We start from the raw sequence: 23,955 nt of genomic DNA, 5'->3' as shown, positions 1-23,955 counted from the left end.
GCGAGCATTAACCAATCAGAGATGATTGCGATCGTGACATTGTAGCTGTCAAACAACCGCGGTAGGGCCACGGATCTTAATCGGACGGGTAGATTACCTACTATTGCAATGCTTTAAAGTTTAAACAAGGTCTAATAAACTATAGTCGTCGCAAAAACTCGCTGCCCGCTGTGCCCCGTTGTAAAGCAAACAATAAAGTCAAAGTCAAAACGTTTATTCAAAGTAGGTAAACGAATTACGCTTTTTGATAGTCGGTTTGCATTTGTAAGATGATGATATAGATAGTGGTGATAATTTAATTAATTAATGAAAAAAAATTAATCTATCTATACTAATATTATAGAGAGGTAATGTCGTTAAGTTTGTTTGTAGGGGGTAATCTCTGGAACTACTGAACCGATTTTGAAAATTCTTTCACCAATAGAAAGCTACATTATTCCTGAGTGGCATAGGCTATATTATATAGGTACACGCGGGCGAAGCCGCGGGGATCAGCTAGTAATTAATAATAAAAGAAGCTTTATTGCCCCGCGAATAATAATAATCCTAACAATACTAACAACTAAATTATAAGTTCAACTAACCAACTAACAAAACATAGATAATTTAAACTATTGTAAAATGTAAGGAATAAAAGGCTTTTTTATTTTTATTTTATTTTTTATTTTATTTTTATTTTTTATTTATTGCCCCGCGGGCAGCGAGTCTGTGCTACAAGTACGAGGATAACTAACTATAATATAGCTTTATAACTAAACAGAATAAATATAATAGTACTAACGTATCTAACCTACTTACCTACCTATGTAAATATTAATTGCTGTGCCCTGTTGCGATTATACAATAGGTATATTTTAAATTGGCAAGAAAATAATTTGAACTCCGTGATCTATTGAATTGTTATCAAATTAGGTATTCATTGCTCATTAAGTCATGTTGACACTGGTGTCGAAGTGGGTATTATGGCCTATCACATTAGTGACGCAGGAGGACCGTACATAGTTAACAATGGGCTGTAAGAAATATTGCACGGCATTTTATTAACTTTTTGTGTGGTATCGAGCCTCGAGTCCTTTAGCGCATAGTTTCCCTAGCGCGCTCTCCAACGTTCTCCATAAAAACCATCAATCTCACGTTCTAGAAACTAATCTGTGTCTGTGGTTTGCCAGATTTCCGTACAAATTGGTAGTTTTAACAGTATACCCTAGAGCCCGGTGTAACTTTGAAACTAGATATTTTAACGGAAATCTGGCAAACTACAGACAGATATTATATTAGTTCCTAGAATGTTCTCGTATCTACAATAATATCGAGTTGGATTGGTTGCAGATAAATTTTTTTTGCAAAAAAATTAAAAACCGATTTCAATACCTACACAAACACGAAAAATTAAAAAAAAAAATAATAATATTATACCGAATATATTATGTATACAAGAGTTAATATAGTTCCATAATAATATTTTTTGGGATAATAAAGAGATAGAAGACCCTCCCACTCCAAAATTAAAATGCCTGTAACTTTGTAAATCTTAGTTGGATTTTTATATTTTTTTCAGCGTACGTCATTATTTTTATACTAGTTTATAAATAAGTAATAATATTTATCAAATTCAAAAATAGGAAAATACCCAATTTCTCATTAAGGGGAAAGGAAGTGTCAAATCGCGAAAATGCTGTAAATTTGAAGAAAAAGATTTTCTTTCCTAAAGCATTAATAGCTATTAAATACATGTAATAAAAAACTTCAATTTGTGAAGATCATAATGACCTATATCACATTTGTTCAAATTATCCCGTTTTTTGAAGAATTGATGTTGAAAACATTGCTATGATCTACTTGTTTTGTTGTTTTTTTCTTTAACGGCTAAACGTGTTAAATTCAAACCATCACAAAACAATATGTTTAGGTTATCTTATCATTTTAAATTATTGGTTTTAAACTAAATGTATTTCATTTCTTAAATAATCTAAAACGAACGGAAATTATTCATTTTCTTGCAGGCGCTAAATCCTGTCAGTAGCCTTTTGGCTTTCATGGCGGGCGGAGCTGTGCGCATCCATTTCTTCGTAAAATTACGCTATAAACTTATTATTTTTGAATGAAAGTTGTGTTTATATGTACTGGTAATGGTTGAATAATAAAATAGGGATTTATTTATCTCAAAATGAAGCCTGCTCACTACTCAAATTTATTTTAAAATTATCGTAGTATTACGTACTAGTTGTGAGGTTGTCATAGATTATGTTGACAGACAGTAATATTTTCTAAGTAAGTATTATACCTATGTGTCAGATCCATATTTGAATTTCATTTCATTTAATTTCATTTCATTTGAAGTGGCAATGAGCGCTCGTAATTCGAAAAGCCAATATTATATATTTACAAAATACGATCCCAATTCCCAAGGTACTGGAATGGCGACCTCGCACCTGAAAGCGCAGCGTTAGAAGACCCCCTCTAGGTGGACAGACGAATCAAACGAGTCACAGGGAGCCGCTCGATTCAGGCGGTGAAAGACTGTGCCATGAGGAAGACCTTATTAGAGACCTATGTCCAACAGTGGACGTCTGTCGGTTGATGATGATGATGATGATGATTATTATGCCTTTCTTCTTCTTCTTCAATTTTGAAAAAAAAAATTTGAAAGCATCTGGCATAACCTGTTAACTTGAAGCCTTAATAATAATTATTAAGGCTATTTCAAATTAAATTGATATTTAAAACTAGATGATGCCCGCGACTTCGTCCGCGTGGATTTGGGTTTTTTAAAATCCCCTGGGAACTCTTGCGAGATAAAAAGTAGCCTAAGTAGCCTTCTCTGGGATATAAGCTGACTCTGTACTAAATTTCATCAAAATCGGTTAAACTGTTGGGCCGTGAAAAGCTAGCAGACAGACAGACAGACACACTTTCGCATTTATACTATTAGTATGGATTATAAGAAAAAGATTTATTGCCTCTCAGCCCTCTGAGAGACGTTAGGTTAAGTGAACATGAATTATGACAGTTCTGTGTTCTAGCGTAAGCTTTAGGTCTTCTGATAGCGTCAACAGTGACATTTCGGCTGCCTAAAATCCAAACCCTGTAAACGACATCAGACGAGATCGCAGGGAGATAATTTAATTTATTTTATTTTAAGACTAAGTATTTTCAGTAGATTTTCTAGTAGTTAGACTTTGTTAAAACATGCAGAAAAAACATTATTGTATGCAAAGTATTTTCCTTGCAAACATTTAACATGTACCTATAGTACGTGACAGGTCGAGATGGCAATCGGGGTGGGGACGTCACCCGCGCTATCACGCACCGGGTTAGCGTGGGGGCTGTGCGGGTCTGCGGGCCTTATACCCCGATTTCCATCTGTCATTTTCTCATCATTCATCTCGCGTACTATAGAGCTTATTGCCTTTCCTATTCTTACTTTTAATGCATTATTAAACGTCTTTACTGTTTTGATTTGGATTTTAGATCATGGGTTATGTTTTTAAAATGGTCACAGCGACTTACTAGGCTTTGAATTGGTTTTCTCATTGTATAAGGTGCACTTACTATATATAGCCTGCGACAGGTTGAGAGGGTAATCGGGATATGGCAAGGGGACGCGCCGTACACCCGCACGTCATAAGGCGCACGACTGCACCTGGTTAGCGCAGGAGCTGTGCGGGTATACGAGGCGTTCCCTCCCCGATTACCATTTTTTCAACCTGTCGCGTACTGTAGGTTTAGACTTTAGAGGTATCAAAATTTCTGTTATATGGAAAACCAGAGGATGCCCGCGACTTCGTCTGCGTGGATTTAGGTTTTTAAAATCCTGTGGGAACTCTTTGATTTTCCGAAATAAAAAGTAGCCTATGTCCTTCCCCGGGATGCAAGCTATCGCTGTACCAAATTTCGTCAAAATTGGTTGAACGGATGGGCCTTGAAAGGCTAGCAGACAGACAGACAGACCGACGGACGGACAGACAGACAGACCGACGGACGAACAGACAGACACACTTTCGCATTTATAATATTAAGTAGGTATGGAGTATAGATATGGATGTGGAAGTATAGATTTTAATGCTGTTTTCCTTACAATAATGGGAGATACTATTGAAGTAAAAATTATGACATAAGATAACGATTTTTCAAAAAATGTCATTTACTGGGTTTCGATATGGGGCGGTCGGTTTAATCAGGTTCTAGGGTAAAAGACTCAAGTGAATGAACAAATCACAGGTTTTTACCATAAATAAAAACTACCAGGAATTAAACCAGCTGATACAAATTTTTATGAATAAGAGTTTTTAAGGGTTTCCGTACCATAATCGTAAAAACCAGCCAAGTGCGAATCAGACTCGCGCACTAAGGGTTCCGTACTTCAATCGTATTTTATCGACATTTTGCACGATAAATCAAAAACTACTTACTAGATCTCGTTCAAACCAATTTTCGGTGAAAGCAAACTTTCATGGTAATATCATCATATTTTTTTTTTGTTTCATCATTCTAGTATTTTAGAAGTAACAGGGACACACACACACACACACACATTTTACCACTTTGGAAGTGTCACGCAAACTATTCAGTTTGGAAAAAAATTATATTAGAAACTTCAATTTCATTTTTAAAGACCTATCCATAGATAACCCACACGTATGGGTTTGATGAAAAAAATTTATTCAGTTTCAGTTCTAAGCATGGGGAACCCCCAAAATTTACTGTTTTTTTCTATTTTTGTGTGAAAATCTTAGTGCGGTTCACAGCATACGTCTACTTACCAAGTTTCAACAGTATAGCTCCTATAGTTTCGTAAAAAAGTGGCTGTGACATACGGACGGATAGACAGACAGACATGACGAATCTATAAGGGTTCCGTTTTTTGCCATTTGGCAACGGAACCCTAAAAATGGAACCCTTATGGTTCGATTTGCTCCGTCCTTCCGTCTGTTTGTCTATCACAGTCGATTATTTCCGTAAGAGTCGGTTCCCACTTGTCGGTTGTCGGGCCCGGATTTTAATCGGATGTTCCAGTGGCAGAACATTTTATATGATGCACGCTTGACTAAAACCGATTTTGTGTTGGCGCCGACAAGAAATGTCGGGTGTTTTGCCAGCCCTCTACGTTCGGAATAAAATCGTGTCGGATTTTGCTCGCCTATGAGTAAGTATGACGCTGTTTACAAAGGTCCTAAGTGACTTATAAACTACTAGGTGATGCCTGCGACTTCGTCCGCGTAGAATTAGGTTTTTTAAAAATCAATCGTCAACTGTAGGTGTTACGTTACAATTGACGGTATACGACAAACATTTACTACTTTTGCCTCTATTCTCTCTCTCCCTCAGTCGAGTTTTTTTTGTTTTTTGATCTTTAATATAGAAGGAAAACGTGACTGACTGACTGATCTATCAATGCACAGCTCAAACTAATGGACGGATCGGGCTGAAATTTGGCATGCTGATAGCTATTACGACTACGACGACGATAGGTATATACCTATCGTCGGCGTAGTCGAGTAATATATATATATATATATATATTACTATTATGGATTGTATATATATTGATATTTATAATAGATATGTATATGTATGATAGTTATGTATGTATTACTGAAATAGTTAGGTACTTATTAATTAATTATATTATATTGTTTTAACTACTTCATTTTTCTGTATTGCGTGTAAGTACTATCCAACACACCTAGTTTCTCCTTTCACCAAAGGTTGCCTGGTAGATTGCTGTGAGCAATAAGGCCGCCTTTGCATACAATCTTTTTTTCGATTTAGTTTCTTTGTCATGTTATGTAATATTTTTTATGTGCAATAAAGTATTTCTATCTATCTACGACGTAGGCATCCGCTAAGAAAGGATTTTTTGAAAATTCAACTCCTAAGGGGGTGAAATAGGTGTTTGAAATTTATGTAGTCTACGCGGACGTAGTCGCGAGCATAAGCTAGTCTTATATAAATTCTATTTGTGAAACTTGTCATCAGCTTCAATTTTCTTCTGTTCTTATCAATTTACTTTTCCAATTAGCTGTAAGTTTTCCTGTTAAATAAAAAAATATAAGTATAACAATAATTAATACCGCGCATTATTTTTGCTCTTTTTGATTATTAAATAATTTATGACTATAATATAGATACACAAAATAATAAAAAAATACTAAATGATGCCCGCGATTTCGTGGGCGTGGATTTAGGCTTTTTGAAAATCCCGTGGGAACTCTCTAATTTTACGGGTTAAAAATTAGCCTTAGCAGACAGACAGATACACTTTCGCATTTAGTAACCAACTTCCAAAAAGGAGATGGTTCTCAATTCGGCCCGTTTTTTTAAATGTATGTACACCGATTTTTTCGAGGTTTCGTATTCGTTCATTTACTGGAGTCCTTTACCCTAGTACGTTAAAGTACTAAAAGTGCGTGTTAGTAATTAGTATCAGCTGATCAAATGTCAATAAATTGCGCCAAAACCAAACGCCAAAACAAAAATTGCTAGTTTCAAGGTGAAACGGCAACTGTCATTAGCGAATGCAATGGCCTTAAGTGAAATTTGTATATCTAATTTCTTTTGAGAATAAAATTCTTTAACCACATATTCTAATGAGAACTTTAGAAATTAAGTTTGTAAGGAGCGCACTATTCCTAAAAAAGGGATGCTGCCTCAAATTTATTTATTCGCATTTTAAAATATGGTTAATGATTATTATCAAGGGTAGGTACTAGGTACCTAACATTTTCTTCCTCGAATCATCTGAGCGCGATTTGTAGGGCTTCTTAATAATTAAAAATCAATATTCCTACTTATTTACAACCTACTCATCTACACTAATATTATAAAGAGGTAAGGTTTGAAAGTTTGTTTGTAGAAAGGAATCTCTGGAACTACTGCACCGATTTTGAAAATTCTTTCACCACTACGAAGCTACATTATTCCTGAGTGACAAAGGTAATATATTTTTAATCAACAGAATTTTCAGAATAGGATCATTAGTTCTGGAGATTACCATGCAAACCAGACTTGTTGCAGATGCCGATATTTTGACATCCGCGGACGCGGATGCGAATTATTATAAGTTCAGATCCGCAGATGCGGATGTCTGAATTAATGCGAATGATCCGCATTTGCGGATGCGAATATCTGTAACACCCCTGTTGGGTACCACTGTACACTTTTTGATTGGTTGGCAAGGCACGCGCCTCTCTGGCCCCGCCCTCTTTCTTTGCAGGTCGTTAGTTGTTTCAAATATGAATCCGCATCTATAAAAGCTCCGCACTAATTGATGCGGATGTCCCGCATTTTCGGATGCGGATGCAAATATACGTAATACCCGTGTCCTGATACAAACTAACATACCTCTTTAAAATATTAGTATAGAATATAGATATAATTATATCAAGGGTAGATATGTCATAATATTGTCTCTTGCGTTAATTTCAGATGCCTGCCTGAGCAAAAGGGGCCCGCAGCCCGGGCACATCTTCCTATTCGACATGCAGGGGGTCAAGTTAGGCCATCTCACTCGAGTCAGCTTATCGTGAGTAACCTTACGTTTGAGACTAGGTATAATAATATTCGTTATCTGGTTAATATTTTGACGGGGCATATCCAGCAGATTTTTTTTCGAATGAAAAAATCGGTTGAACGTATAAAATGTGCTACTATGCGATCAAAATAAAAATAGTACCTAATGATTTGAGCCTTTCATCTATCATTATAATATTTTAATTACATATCATCCATCCATACTAATATTATAAAAGCGAAAGTGTGTCTGTCTGCCTGCTAGCTTTTCACGGCCCAACAGTTCAACCGATTTTGACAGAATTTGGTAAGTAAAAAGATAGCTTACATCCCGGGGACGGACATAGGCTACTTTTTATCCCGGAAAATTGAAGAGTTCCCACAAGATATTAAAAACTAACCTAAACCCACGCGGGCGAAACCGCGGGCATCACCTAGTATTTCGTAAGTGCGAAAGTGTGTCTGTCTGTCTGCTAGCTTTTCATGGCCGCCATTTTCGTTTAACCGATTTTGATGAAAAATTTGGATCGTCTCGATCTTGTAACCCAAGACTACTTTTTATCCCAGAAAATTGTAGATTTTCCGCGGGATTTTTTAAAAACCTAAATCCACGCGGGTGAAGTAGCGGTCATCTTCTAGTGTTTATAATAATTTTTTTAAATTAGTGAAATAATGTAGAAAAAAATGTTATCGATGCAAAGTATTTTCCTTGCAAACCGTACTTTTAAGTGACAGTTGACAGGTTGAGGTCATTGACGTTCCTATTCTTACTTAATCGCATTGTATGTTATTATAAAATTTAATTGTCTACATTTGTACCAAAGCATGTCTTGTATCTTGTATCGTAATCTTAAGTCAAGACGCAATTTGTTTCCTGATGCGTCAAAAAAAAACTGGGGACCTTAGCGTTTAAAAAAAGAAGCTTTTGTGTGGCAGCTAGGAAGTAGGAAATACTCGCTTCGGTTCAGATGCTCGAGCCAACCTCTAGCCTCTCGACTCTCGAATCTCTCGAGACTCGATTGCTGCTAAAAAAACACCTGGCCAAGGGCGTGTCGGACTCGCGCACGAAGGGTTCCGTACCATCCTAATCCTAATAATATTATAAATGTGAAAGTGTGGATGTTTGGATGTTTGTTACTCAATCTCGCAAAAACGGCCGAACGGGTTTGGATGAAATTTGGAATGGAGATACTCGTAGATTATACCCTGGATTAACACATAGCCTATGTGTTAATAACTTTTAATCCCGGAAAATCAAAGAGTTCCCACGGAATTTTTAAAAAACCTAATTCCACGCGGACGAAGATGCGGGCATCAGCTAGTTATCTATAAAACGAACAAAAAAACCACATTTGTTGTATGGGAGCCCCCTTGAAAATTAATTATTTTATTCTGTTTTTTAGTATTTGTTGTTATAGCGGCAACAGAAATATATCATCTGTGAAAATATGTCTGCGGCGAACAGAACACGGTTCATGAGATACAGCCTGGTGACAGACGGACAGACAGACTGACGGACAGCGGAGTCTTAGTAATAGGGTCCCGTTTTACCCTTTGGTTACGGAACCCTGAAAACAGCCGCTTAGCTTTAGCAAAATAATACCTAATTTTTTCTTTGGGTTTTATACTGTTTTTTCCAACGAAACCAAAGTAAAAACCATAATAATTATTTTCTTATGTAAATCCTTGTTTATTGAAAGATACAAAGACGTTAAGTAGATACGGATAAGGGGAAAAAATGACATAAAAAATTGTTTAAACATAAAAATAACAAGATAACAAAAAATAACACTCCTTTTTGAAGATTCGCAATCATTAAGTAATTTATAAGTAGGTAATAAGTACTTAACTAAGTTTTATTTTAATTGAAAAACCGGCCAAGTGAGAGTCAGGCTCGCGCACCGAGGGTTCCATAGTACAGTCGTATTTTTTTCAACATTTTGCACGATAATTCAAAAACAATGATGCATAAAAATAAATAAAACTATGTTTTAGAATGCACAGGTGAAGACCTTTCATATGATACCCCACTTGATATAGTTACTTACTTCGAAAATTGAAAATACTAATTATTAGTTCATCACCACAATTTAATATTTTTTGTGTGTTCTAACCCTAAATTCACGGTTTTCAGATTTTTCCCCAAATGTCAGCTATAAGATCTACCTACCTGCCAAATTTCATGATTCTAGGTCAACGGGAAGTACCCTGGAGGTTTCTTGACAGACAGACAGACAGACAACAAAATGATCCTATAAGGGTTCCGTTTTTCCTTTTGAGGTACGGAATCCTAAAAATAAAAAATTAGGTAGATATAAGTAGGTAGGTAATAGTTTGAAAGGTATAAATATTTATTTATATTTTTATGTATTATACCTATGTTTGAATAGCTTTCAAAAGGACAGACAAAGGTAAAGAATGCGCAAAATTATAAGTATCATGCTTGCCGCTTTATTTTTGTACATTATTTAACGTTAATTAAAAGTATTTTTGGAAGAAGCACTTAAGTACCTAATTTCCATTATTAAAATTTTAATTTTTGCTTTATTAAGTACCTACCTCCATTAATTTAAATATTGAATCATGATTGAATATTCTTACCTACTCTTTGTACATACATAGTACATACAGTGATTTTTAAGTTAGGTACCTACCTATATAATAAATTGAAAACCAACCAATTTTAACAAAATATGGAAAATATAAATTTATCTATAATATAAAACTGAATCACTAAATGTGTTGGTCATCGCAAATCTCGAGAACAGCTGAACCGATTTCGCTAATTCTTTTTTTTTATAATATTCCTTGAAGTACGAGGATGGTTCTTACGGAGAGAAAAATTTAATTCAACCTCCCTCCCAATTTTCTAAACTCCACCCGAGCGAAGCCGGGGCGTGTCAGCTAGTATATAATATATAAATATGAATCGCTAAAGTTGCTGATCGCAAATCTCGAAATCAGCTGAACCGATTTTGCTAGGATGGTTCTTACGGAGAGAAAAATTTAAAAAATTTGAATCGACTGTTAGTCGGAACCTACAAAGTTCGCCGGGGCAGCTAGTATTTAATAAATTTTATTTGTACGTTTTTATTTGTTTTAGTGTTGTAAAAATTGCTTGTTACCCATTCAATTTTACCGATATATCCCGTTTTCGATTTGCTGCACAAATTTTTACTTGTGGCATTTACATATTATTATTATTATGTTTCTATACCAAATCTATGGCGCATATAATATATAAATGTTTTTTAAATACTATGTATTTATATTATACGTTTTATAATTTAAAGATCTTTCTTAAATATATGAAATAAATCTTTTGGATTCCTATCTTAGTAGTCCATATATCTACTCTTCAAAATGCGAAAGTATGTATCTGTCTATATGTCTGCTACCTTTTCGAGTCTCTGTTGTTCTTGTTTAAAATCTTAACGTCAAGCAATACGGTCTGTATTTCATTGGTGTATATTCGGTTTTAGTCGGCGTTGGGTTACGCTTTTCTGCACCAACGAATTTTGCTGATGCGACTTATAAAAGTAGTATAGTACCGTAGTGGTATAATATAGTGCCCGGCAAACAACTTGGACCTGCAGCAGCGTAGTGGGAGAAAGTAGGCGAATCCGGGAAGCGCAAGATGACGTATCAACCAATCACATGCACTCGCGCTGATTGATCAACCAATCGCGTGCTACCGCCATTCGCCAGCTAATTCAATACCCCAGTTGTTTGCTAAGCACTGTACCTGGAGTGATTGATCGTTCACGTGCCCACTGCCCTAATTGGGTATTTTTTATTACTTTATTATAAACTAGAATAAAAATAATGACGTAAACTGAAAAAACTAATTAAATCGATCAAATAACAAAAAGTTATAAGCATTTAAATATTTCTGATTAGACAGAGATAGCGATACAGCAGTTTGACGTCACACCTACTAATGCCATAGTAGCTTCGTGCGGTTTCATACAAAGGAGATGGTCAAAAGTTGTATGGAGGCGTGCCCCAGAATGTACAGAGATGATATATCTGCTGATGATAGATATTTAATAGTAAAAATCTTCTATTTTAAGAAAAAAAAAGTCGCATGTTGTTTTGCAGTCGTGGTATTAAGTTCATGATAGGCATAGTTCAGCCTGGGGCAAATTCTGTCCACCTCGTTTTGCGAGAAAGGGATAGAAGACCCTCCCACTCCAAAATTAAAATGCCTGTAACTTTGTAAATCTTTGTTGGATTTTAATATTTTTTCAGTGTACGTCATTATTTTTATCCTAGTTTATAATAAAGTGATAATATTTATCAAATTCAAAAGTAGGAAAATACCGTATTGCAGGACTCTGCGCAAGTTCTTCCAGTACGTGCAGGAGGCGATGCCGGTGCGCATGCGCGAGATACACGTGTTCAACTCGGAGCCCATCGTCGACAAGCTGCTGATGCTCATACGCCCATTCATGGACAAGAAGTTCTTTGACATGGTAACATCGATTTAATACGATCTTTCAAATTAGCCTAGTGGTTACGACGTCCGCCTTCTACTCGGAGGTTGGGGGCTCGATCCCGGGCACGCACCTCTAACTTTTCGGAATTATGTGCGTTTTAAGTAATTAAATAGGTATCACTTGCTTTAAAAGTGAAGGAAAACATCGTGAGGAAACCTGCATGCCTGAGAGTTCTCCATAATGTTCTCAAAGGTGTGCAAATGTCTTCCAATCCGCAATGGCCAGCGTGGTAGACTATGGCCAAAACCCTTCTCACTCTGAGAGGAGACCCGTGCTCTGTAGTGAGCCGGCGATGGGTTGATCATGATGATGATGGTGAAGCTTTCACATCTCCAAAAATCTTCTAAAGTTTGTTGCTTATGTGAAGAAAGTATTTCTATACTTTCTTCCACCAACGGTTCTCCGTTCTTACTCATAATTTGGCCCATACGATCGACTTCTTAAATCGACCCAATTTTCAATAGCATTTCTATCTTTACAGATAAAGTTCCACCACAAAAACGAGGACCTGGAGAAGTTTTACGAGACAGTGGTCCCCCGAGCAGCTCTACCCCCCGACCACGGGGGAACCCTTCCTGACACCCAAACCCTGCACAAGAAGTGCATGCAGACCCTCAAATCCTTGGAGCCATATTTCCGATCTGAAGAGGAACAGAGGATCAACGCTTTGCCGGATAAGAAAAGAGATAAAGCCATGGAGAAGGCTTTCAAGAATTTGGAGATAGATTAGAGTGCAATAGAAGCGCCGTACAGTTCGTTTCAGGTAAAGAGAGCTCTGGCTGTAGAGGGAATGTGAGGGGTATATCACATACCAATAAGAGCTAGCGCGCACCCCGGTGACGCTGTAGCGGCCAGTAGGACCTACGCAGCATAGTCAATCCGAAACGACACGGTGCGGTGAGTTGCGGTGCGTTTTAAAATCCGCAAGTTTGGATATTAATTTATCAAAATCTGGCGCGGAATTAATTCCGTAGTGCGCGCTATGTAGGTTTTTATAGTTCACAGATTTTGCGGGAAAAAAACGTACTGAAATTTACCGTGGTATGCACTAGCTCTTAAGAAATGCATCAAAAAGAGTGGCCTTAATCATTCGATCTCACTGATACAAATAGTCCGTACAAAATGACTACTCATGCGCCATTTTAACTCTATGGATCAGCTGTCATGTCAAAAGTACGGTTCACCTTCAAAATAAGGGCTAAAATCGTACGTTTGACATGAATTTCATGTCACAAAAAGTTAAAATGGCGTGTGAGGAGTTATTTTACGCGTTATACCTTTGTATATTGTGTGAGTCAGACGAAATGATTAGCGTTGCATCGTTTTGATTCGTTTCGTTTTTTGTTTCATTTTGATACAGATCAATTACTCATGGCAAAGGTACCAACATTCTTTGTGCCTCACTTTGAACCACTAAATAAATCAATCCCACTGCGTTAGTGACTCTTTCTGGTCAGAACTCTTTTTTCGTGATGCCAGCTGTATAATGTTCTTAATTCTGTGACAGTACTTAGGTGTAATTTTTTTTCCTGAATGTCCAAAACAGTAGGTAACTAGGTAATATTAAAGAAATAAGTAGGTTTATGATTACTATACATTAACGATTGAAATTAAAATAATCTATCTGTTATCGGTCGGTAAGTTACTTAACAACACTGTATTTGTCAAAAATTGTATGGCCTTAAGATTTTTCCAATGAGCAACTTGGGTATAATGCGTAAAAAAAACCGGCCAAGTGCGAGTCAGGCTCGCGCAATGAGGGTTCCGTACTACAGTCGTATTTTTTTCGACATTTTGCACGATAATTAAAAAACTATGATGCATAAAAATAGTACAGGTGAAGACCTTTCATATGATACCTCACTTGATATAGTCACTCACTTCGAAAGTTGAAAATAGTAATTATTAGTTCATGACCACAATTAAATTTTTTTTGTGTGATCTAACCCTAAATTCACGGTTTTCAGATTTTTCCCCAAATGTCAGCTATAAGATCTACCTATCTGCCAAATTTCATGATTCTAGGTCAACGGGAAGTACCCCGTAGGTTTATTGACAGACAGACGGACAAACAGACAGACAACAAAGTGATCCTATAAGGGTTCCTTTTTTCCTTTTGAGGTACGGAACCCTAAAAATGACTCCTCACGCGCCATTTTATTTGTATGGGTCAACTGTCATGTCAAAAGTACGGTTCACCATTAAAATAAGGACTAAAATCGTAGTTTTGACATGAAATTCGACACAAAAAGTTCAAACGGCGCGTAAGGAGTCATTTTTTACGGACTATAAGTAGGTAACCTTAGATTATGGATTAAGTAACTATTTACAGATTACGGATAGATTATTTATTATTAATTTCGGCCGTCAATCTCAATGTCCATGACATGACAGATTAGTTTAGTGATTTTCGAATCCTAAGATACGGGTTACCGGTTTAATTGATCGATTCCATTTTCAACTTTTTCTAGGAGTTATATTATCAATCGATGGATAGTCTGTGATATAGATGATGCAGATAACAAACGGGAAATAATGTAATTTGGATGGAGTACAATTAAATTTATTTCCTTGATAATTTAAAATAGGCTTTAGAAATTTAGGGTACTTATTAGAAGCCAAAGCACCGCTGTGCGTTAGGAGTACCACTGCCTCAATCATAACACAAGTCAATTGTAGTGATGTTACATCATTACCATAATTATGGTAAAACCATTTAGCCAAATTTATTTTTCATAGAAAAATATGGATGTAGAATGAAAATTATGCTTTGGATTTATTGAAAATTCATATAAATAAATTTAATTACTATTCCTGATTACTTTTATAGCTTAAATATTATATAAAGTACTTAAAAAAGAGGTTTTGGTTACTATACTAGGTGATTTGAGTTTTTTTATAACGTTTTCTAGGTATTTTGAATCTTGTACTCTAAAGGAGGACTACACACCAAAATTATGGTAACAGTATTGAGAAATATTCTTAATATAATTAAAATATACAAGTACAAAATACTATAATATTATTAAATGAATTTTTATTTTATATTGATATAAATATCAATTTAGTGAAAATTAAGTAGGTACTATTTAAAAAATGTGTAATGGCTCGTACTTAACATTTGCAAATCTTATAAAATTCTGATGATGTATATCGATATTTTTGGAAACGAGAAAGTTTTAAAAAACAAATTTTATTGAACATATTTGTATTTTAAGGTTGTAGAATCAGTAAAATCATTTAAAGTGCTAAATATAAACGTGCTCAGTTCTTAAGCGATACTAACATGCTAAAATTAATAATATTTCTGCACCGGTGATAATTCGCCTTAAATTTAAAAAAATTATAATATTGTATATAAACTAGTTCATACTAAAGTAAAAACTTTTTTCCATGATTACTCTGCGTACTAAGTAAAAACTCAGCCATTTTATCTCTAATTAACAGAGCTTAGGTATATAAAAAGAGAACAACAAATTAGCAAGCGAACGGTAGAGTAACAAATCACCTCTTAGTGGCTGATTTTTCTTCATTTGGCGCGCAGAGTACAGCCAGCAGCGTTTAATGATTCGTACGGCCGTACTCAGAGTCGCTTAATCGTTACTAAAGTTTAGTTAAAACGAGACAGAGCTATATATCTTACATAAATCTGTCTCGTTTTAACTCAATCTTAAGTAACGATTAGCGCCTCTGAGTACGGCGCGCGGTCAGAAATATAATTCATGATTTCCATGCAGGTATATGGGACTCCGGTAAAAATAATATTATGTAACTACTAACTATAGTTTTGTTGAATTGGGAACCTGTGAAAGTATTTCACACTGTGTTATATTAGTTGCTAATAGAGTATTCTTGTAAGTATATTGTAGAAAATGCACTATTTTTCTTTAATAATGTAAAAGAATATTTTTGTGTAATAATTAGTATTTTTTGTCATAATTCCTCACTTCAGATATATTGACAAGTGCCAATATGTACTGGTGTGAATTTTTCACCGTTTTTAATTTTGAATTTGTTTTAAATATTGTAATAATATATTCCAAAAAACAATGTAAGTAATATTGTTAATACATTTATGTCAAATTAAAATTGAGATAGATGGTGATGGTTAATAACTTTTATCAAAAATCTTGTCTATCCGAGTGGACTTGTTTCACGTAAACCTAACTTCAGTATTCTAAGGCATTAATTTTTTAAGTGTGTTTACAGATTAATGTGATAAATATTTTAAAAATAAGTACAATTTTTTTGGTTCCAAGAACCACAAGACATTTAGGGGGTTATTTAGCGAAAATAAAGATTTATTTGCGGTTACATTTTGTTTTATTGGAGCCTCGCCTTTTTTTTAAAGTACATCAGCCTATTAAAATGGAAATAGAAGTTAAATCATTTTAAATAGATTAGTATTTTTTAAATGGAAATGGCAGGAAAATTATTTTAAATAAAAATATTATTAATTTAATGACAAGTCGACTACAATCTATATGAATCTACGAGTATAAACATCTCTCACGACCGCCACCTCAGTCACGGTACTTGATTACATTTTTCTTTATAGATTGTAATTTGAACAAATTCATCAGTAAAGCGAATAAATTAAGTCTTTACGGTGTAAGTACTAAGTTTTGAATAAAAAATCGGTACTTAAACCGTTACAATATATAATCGACTAATCGGTAACTGCTGCGACCCACCTCACTAGCTAGTGGAGAGTCGACGAGAGCTGTCATGTCAAAGTTGTCAGACAAAAATAACCGTCGTTTTGCACCTGCCGTGTTTATAAGCGAAGATTAACAATAAAATTATGAATGAAAAGTGTTAAATTTATCAAAAATTCTTATTGCGAGTGGATATATTATACAAATTTTATCATCGTATGTAAAAAAAGTCGGAGCTAAAGTGTTAACATCGCTTTAAATGGGTAAGTTACTTGGTACAAGAAAGCGTTTGTAAAAAATATATATTGTGTATTAATTTTACTGCTATATGTGGTTTGACTACGTTTATCAGCTTGAAAGAATCACATAATATCTTAGTTTTAGTAACAATGTGCTGGTTTGATAGCGTTTTAATATAATCTTTGTTCAAATAAGAAGCTGTTTTACTTGAGTCATACAGTAAGTAAATTAGTTTCTTATTATTCTCAGTTCACAAGTACTCGGGTCTCAACAATACTCTAAAAGTCTAAACCAATATTGATAAGTTACTACACCTGCGAACATGTAATCCATCCAAAAGCGTTGATATAATATTGGGAAGTGTCTAGCCGACCGACCGACAGAAGGCAAATTTATTTTTATTGGAGTAGAATAGGTACAAGAGGAAGATAGAAATACTCATATGAAGATAGAATTTATGTAGATTTAGAGATAAAATTAATAGTCATTTCATCATCATCATGATCAACCCATCACCACTACAGAGCACAGGTCTCCTCTCAAAGTGAGAATGGTTTTGGCCATAGTCTACCACGCAAAGGTGTGTGAAGTCTGCCAATCCGCACTTGCGGATTGGCAGACTTCACACACCTTTGAGAACATTAAGGAGAACTCTCAGGCATGCAGGTTTCCTCACGATGTTTTCCTTCACCGTTAAAGCAAGTGATATTTTAATTACTTAAAAACGCACATAACTCCGAAAAGTTAGAGGTGCGTGCCCGGGATTGAACCTCCGACCTCCGATTGGAAGGCGGACATCCTAACCACTAGGCTACCACAGCTTCATTTGATTTCAGTATGCCATGGAATCAGTAGACAATAACAAATTTGAAGTGAAATCATCTAAGAGAAAAATAGAGACTGGGCCAAATGTGTATCTCAACCCCGCACTAGACCTCCTGGTGAACGAGGACCCCATGTGCAACACAGCTATGGAAATCACCGCTGTCAAGAAACGCAAGAGGACTAAAAGTGATATTGCTGCATTTGAAAATACTGCTTTGGATCTAGGTACTTTATTTCATCTAAATATATAAAAGAAAAAGGTGACTGACTGACTGACTGACTGACTGATCTATCAACGCATAGCTCAAACTACAGGACAGATCAGGCTGAAATTAGGCATTGTTATGACGTAGATGTCCGCTTAGAAAGGATTTTTGGAAATGAGGGGCGTAAAATAGGGGTTCGAAATTTGTGTAGCCCACACTAGCTAATTCAAATATATTTTTTCACAAATTATTTTCAAAATGTCAAATGCCATAGCAAAAGGAGGAAAAAAGGAACCCTCGATCACTTCGTTGTCTGTCTGTCTGTTAAGAAACCTATAGGTATCCCATTGACTTAGAACCATGAAATTTGGCTGGTAGGTACATCTTATAGCACACCTAAGGTGAAAAATCCAAAAATGGTGAATTTATGGTTACATCACGAAAAAAAATGTGTAAACCTAATTAGTATTTTCAATTTTCAAAGTAAAATTAACATACCAAGAGGGGTATCATATGAAAGGGCTTTACCTGTACATTCTATAACAGATTTTTATTTATTTTTATGCATAATTGTTTTCGATTTATCGTGCAAAATGTCGAAAAAATACGACTGTAGTACGAATTTCGGGGTACGCGAGTCTGACTCGCACTTAGCTGGTTTTTTCATGTAGGATAATTGGACAACTAATGTCTCTTAAGCTATGGCCTTTCGCGCCATTTATCAAAACACAAATTGTAAAGTTTAGTCAAAAAGTTTTTGCAGTGAAAATTCAGGCAGGCGCTCGTTTTCATCATCTCTGACGGACAGACAAATACAAATTCACCCAAATTAGACTCGGAGACTACACTTTGTTCGACCAATTACTATCATCAATTCAGTACAATACACTCATAAAATTGATTTTGTATTGAAAAGCTGACTGACTGACTGACTGATTAATCAACGCACAGCTCAAACCACTGGATGGATCGGGCCGTATTATGACGTAGGCATCCGCTAAGAAAGGTTTTTTGAAAAATCAACCTCCAAGAGGGTAAAATTAGCGGAGGGTAGCGGTTTGAAATTTGTGTAGTCCACGCGGACGAAGTTTAAATGATTGATTAATGACTATGATTTACGAGATAAATATTTTAGGTCTTCCTAATGATATTCCTGTGAAGCTATGATAGCCTAGTAGTTAGCATGTCCGCTTCCTTACCTGAGGTCGGGATTCAATCCCGGGCACGCGCCTCTAACTTTTCATAGTTATGCGCGTTTTAAATGGTTAAATATCACTTGCTTTAGCCTTTAACAATGAAGGAAAACATCGTGAAGAAACCTGCATGCCTGAGAGTTCTCCATAATGTTCTCAAAGGTGTGTGAAGTCTGCCAATCTACAGTTGGTCAGTGTGGTAGATTATGTCCAAAGCCCTTCCCACTCTAAGAGGAGACCTGTGCTTTGTAGTAGTGGTAGCTGGCGATGGGCTAATCATATCCTTCTTCTTCCTTGCCTTATCCCACGCTACATGGGGTCGTATTATATACGGTCGTATTATATACGTAAGAGTTTAAAATATTCTTTTTTTCTATTCTAGGTATCAGTCGTGCAGCGGTAAATGAGTTTTTGCAGCGCGAACTCGAAAACGTGCGCAGGAACATAAAACATTATGAAACTCCAGTAGAAACTGAAAATATTGAACCTATGCAAACTCCTACAGAACCTATTTATGCTAATTTAACTAATTTAAATGGACAAATTACCAACTTACCCGAAAATGCTGAATGTTTAAATGTACAAAATAATATATCAAATGAAACTGTATCTATGGCTTCAGTAAGTCCAAGGGAAGATAACTTTGAAAGTTTCAATGAAAATATAGTTGGCACAACAGAAGTGAATGATAAAGTTGTACTGAATGATAGTGATATAGAAATGGATTCGGGAATTTCAGGAGTTGATCAAAAACATTTAAATCCACACGTCAGTGGACTAGTCGCTAACGACATATCAGCCATAACAAACACAACTAACGTACAAACAAACGTTACAAACCAAATATTTATGAATAACAGTAATCTAAGCCTAAGCTTCATAGATAGACTCGCTATCGATTCCCCAGGAACCTCAAACCAATCGTTATATTTTGACGATGACTTAAACGAAAGTAACATAATGGAAATCAAAACTATAACAATAATTACCAAAAAGAAACTTGTCAATAATAATAAGAAAAACACTAACCCGTTTTTAAATCCTAATCTAAATGGTGAAGATGTACCAGGAACTGAAAATCCTTTTATCGACAGTCAAGACCTATCCAGACCAGAGTTGGAATATAATATTGAAGATTTTAGTAGACCTCACGAAATTATGGGACCAGTTAATAATTTAGTACCGAGACAACTGTTTACGAATGAAACGAACAGCACAATATCGACTGTTAATGAATCAGTTACAAATATGAACCCTGAATATGAAAACATAGATAGTTATAGATCCGAAAGTCCTATATACGAAAATATAGGCGAAGATTTACCAGATTCCATGTACAATAAGCAAAGTAAACTCCTAGGCTGTGACGTATCACAATTCAGTGCTATTGATATCATGAACTTGAATAAAAGCAGTCAAATAAATAAGTCGAACGAATCAAATGACAGCAAAAAAGATTTAAAACACTCGCTACTTAAAGCGAGTAATAAGTTTTCAAAGAAAGTTTTTAAAACTTTAAAAAAGAAATTTAAAGGTGAGAAGGTAGAACCTAATGTGACTTTAAATCCTTATGAAGTACCGCGAAAAATGCCTAAAGAAAAAATTGAGAAAAAGGATACTTCTGGGATAGAAAATCCTGGGTTAAATTTTGATAATTCAGATGAAATAGAAATTGAAGAATTAGACGCAGAACATGAATACGAAACGATAAAAACTATTAGAAATACGCGTTTAAATACAAATGTTACGCCTCTGAAAGAAAAGGTTGTGGATAATTTCGACGTGTCTAACAAAAGTTATACGCCGGGCAAGAAAGTTAGATTCGACTCAACTTTGAATAGAGAGAAGATAATTACTGGGAATAGTTTTGACTGTGATATCCAAAGTCCGGGGTTTGATGCGAAAATCGACAAATATCACGATGAATTGGAAAACTGTATCAATGAAAAAAAGTTTATACAGCAAAATATGTAGTATAACATACTACTCATACATTTCATGAACTCATTTCTGTGGATCAGAAAACTATCTACAGTGCGACAAGGCTCTTTTGGCGTGCGTGGCGAAAATCGGAACTAACGTTGCCGTCAAGTATCCCCTTTGTTCTTGTTTGAATATTCTAAGTCCATTGTGCTCGGTGTGGCACTTCTGAAAGCCACAAAGCAAAATAAGAAGAAGAAGAATATTCTAAGACTTGATTCTTAGTCTGCGTTCTAAGATGATTCTAAGCCTTTGTTGTTCAACAGCGCCCCCTGTCAATGTCATTCAAGTGCCAAAAGAGCCTTGTTGCACTGTATTTGTAATTGATTTGAATTTGTCTTGAATATTTTCTAATGCTGAGCTCACTTGGTCACGTGACCTCATAAATACCGCGCGGCGGCGCGTCCCTTCACGGCACTTGTATCTTATGAGTGAAAGAGACATAAGAGATAATGAATGCGATGGAAAGAGAGGTGCTTATTAAATTTTAGGCCGCGGCGCTGTGCGAGTTAAGTTGCGTGATAACAAGAGTCGCTATTCATTTAAACGTCTTTACGGAGTTATCCTTCTGTGCCTGTAAGTTACTATTATTCTTTGGTATAAGTTTGTAAATAATAGATAGGTATAAGTTTATAATTTTTTATATTTTGTAATTTAAGTTGCACAGTTATTTTCAATAGAACAAGCACTTTTTAATTTTTCATCAATATTGCTAAAATGTTTGTTGTAATTTGTTTAAAGATAAATCCCAAAGCATAATAATTTCCAAGATTTTGTCCATTGTTGTAGGTTTTTATGTAAAAGTAAGGAAAAGTCATGACGAAGTTCAACAGTATTTATTTATTTAAATTATTATACTATTGTGATAAATAAACCTTTGCCAAATAAAGCACTTATATTAAATTTTCTTTGTTTGCGTTTTATTTGCACTAGAATCTAGATGATGCCCGCGACTTTGTCCGCGTGGATTTAGGTTTAAAATCCCGGAGAACTCTTTAATTTTTCCGGGATTAATAGTAGCCTATGCCTTCCCCGGGATGCAAGCTATCTTTATACCAAATTTATCAAAATCGGTTAAACGGATGGCCGTGAAAAGCTAGCAGACGGACAGACAGACACACTTTCGCATTTATAATATTATAGTATGGACTATGGATGGCTGGTTTCGCACGGGTGTATTATTAATAGGTGTATTTCGATTCTCGATAGATAGGTTCCCTGTGGAATCTATCAGGGAAAATTTGAATAAAATCCATTGAGCAATGTTGAGTGGTAATGCCTAGTGGCCTTCTATTCAAACGTCCGGGGTTCGATCCCAAGAACGCACCTCTTTCTTTTTGGAGATATGAGTATTCTAAGCAATTAACACTTGCTAGAGGTGAAAGAAAACCTTGTGACTAAACCTTTTCCATAATGTTCTCAAAGGTGTGTGAATTCTGCCAATCCACACTTGGCCAGCGTATTAGACTATGGCATAAACCCTTCTCATTCTGAGAGAAGATCCGTGCTCAGTACTGGACCGGCGATGGGTTGAAGGACTCATCAGCAAAAATAATTCTGAAAGAGCCCCACTTTTTTGGATGTAACATACAACATGTAAAATTTAACTCCTCACGCGCCATTTTAACTTTTTGTGTCAAATATCATGTCAAAATGTACGATTTTAGTCCTTATTTTAAAGATGGAGAACCCAGTCGACGTAGATGTAACTGGCAGGCGTCAAATGTTAGTATATTTGACGCAGGAAACCCTAAAGTAGCTCCTACAACGCGTGAATCGAATAGGTTGACTGACGAACCAACAGCGCGCATCAGTAATTTTCAGCTGGCACAAGTCGCAAACTACACCAATCACTGAGTAGGGAAGATTCCCTACAAGATTACACCGATTATGCAGTGATCTATTCAAGCCGCCTGCATGCCATTATCCAATGAGGCTTGCAAATTGCATTCAAGGATCTTATATTCTAGTATCTTGTAGTCCATTCTTTATTGCGTTCTATTTTCTTCCGTCCTTTATTTAAGAGATGTGACGTCGACGTTTTGTCAGAAATTCCCTAACTCGTGAACTGTGTCTCTGACCTTTTTTATGAGGCCCATAGCTAAATTTAATAAATATTTTGACATTGAACAACCATAACAACAAACTCGTTAAGCACTTTGCGTATACGACCAATTGGCCGCAATCTAATGTTTATGATCCTTTTATAAGAAGCCAAACATTTCCATTGGCCTCATTGATTTTTTATTAGAGCCCAATATAATATACCCATACAGTAAAGTCAAAAACGGTCATATGATATGATTTGCTAAAATGAATCTACATTGTGTTGAATAAGCCTGTAGGATGCCTTTAGGTAAGTACTTAGTGTGGATAAAGAAAAAAATCGTTTTAAATGCTTTTATTAGGCTTTCAACTTTATTTCAATGGTAGATGATGCCCGCGACTTAGTACTCGTGGATATCGGTTTTTTAAAATCCTGCGGGATTGGTAACTGATTTTCCGGGATGAAAAGTATAGTCGTCAACAGGTCGAGTTGGCAATCGGGGTATGAGGCGGTGGGACGCCCCGCACACCACCTGCGCTCACTCGCAACGGGTTAGCGCTCGTGGCGAGCATTCTCTCCACGATTACAATTTCGACCTGTCGCGTTCTATAGCTTATGAGTATGACTACTTATCACCGTTTATATCTTCGTGATGCAAGCTAGGTATCTCTGTATCAAATTTCATTAACATCGATTAAGCACATGGTGCCTTGGAAAAGTAACAGATAGCGGCCATTGTGACTGATGGTGCTGAACCCTCCACCTCCCATGGCCCCCACCAACTCTCGGTCATAT

The 23,955-nt window shown here is 35.8% G+C and overlaps 2 protein-coding genes across 3 annotated transcripts in view; both read left to right on the top strand.

Moving 5' to 3' along the window:
* LOC117985548 (alpha-tocopherol transfer protein-like) overlaps nt 1–16,325 on the top strand; it is a 41,089-nt gene extending 24,764 nt beyond the window's left edge. Inside the window, exons 3-6 of one of the 2 annotated variants that reach the window (XM_034972304.2) lie at nt 7,429–7,525; nt 9,903–9,923; nt 11,846–11,987; nt 12,493–16,325. In XM_034972304.2, coding sequence (XP_034828195.1) covers nt 7,429–7,525; nt 9,903–9,923; nt 11,846–11,987; nt 12,493–12,741 — 509 coding nt within the window. In that variant the 3' untranslated portion in view covers nt 12,742–16,325. The remainder of the gene's footprint in view (nt 1–7,428; nt 7,526–9,902; nt 9,924–11,845; nt 11,988–12,492) is intronic. The other variant, XM_034972305.2, reaches the window with a different exon arrangement.
* A 447-nt stretch (nt 16,326–16,772) lies between these two features.
* LOC117985541 (phosphatidylinositol 3-kinase 3-like) lies at nt 16,773–21,980 on the top strand. The gene is made up of 3 exons (XM_034972291.2): nt 16,773–16,932; nt 17,746–17,959; nt 19,516–21,980. The coding sequence occupies exons 2-3, from the start codon at nt 17,752–17,754 to the stop codon at nt 21,105–21,107; spliced, it is 1,800 nt and encodes a 599-aa protein (XP_034828182.1). The 5' UTR covers nt 16,773–16,932; nt 17,746–17,751; the 3' UTR covers nt 21,108–21,980.
* The last annotated feature ends 1,975 nt before the right edge of the window (nt 21,981–23,955 follow it).

Source organism: Maniola hyperantus, chromosome 9 (assembly GCF_902806685.2).
Source record: "Maniola hyperantus chromosome 9, iAphHyp1.2, whole genome shotgun sequence".
In the NCBI taxonomy this organism is placed as follows: domain Eukaryota; kingdom Metazoa; phylum Arthropoda; class Insecta; order Lepidoptera; family Nymphalidae; genus Maniola; species Maniola hyperantus.
This window is presented reverse-complemented; position numbering and strand designations above follow the sequence as displayed.

Excerpts from the sequence above, each read along its gene's own strand:
- LOC117985541 (XM_034972291.2), top strand. The coding sequence starts at position 17,752 with ATGGAATCAGTAGACAATAACAAATTTGAAGTGAAATCATCTAAGAGA. Across the intron at positions 17,960-19,515 it reads AAATACTGCTTTGGATCTAG|GTATCAGTCGTGCAGCGGTA; the intron begins GTACTTTATTTC and ends TTTCTATTCTAG.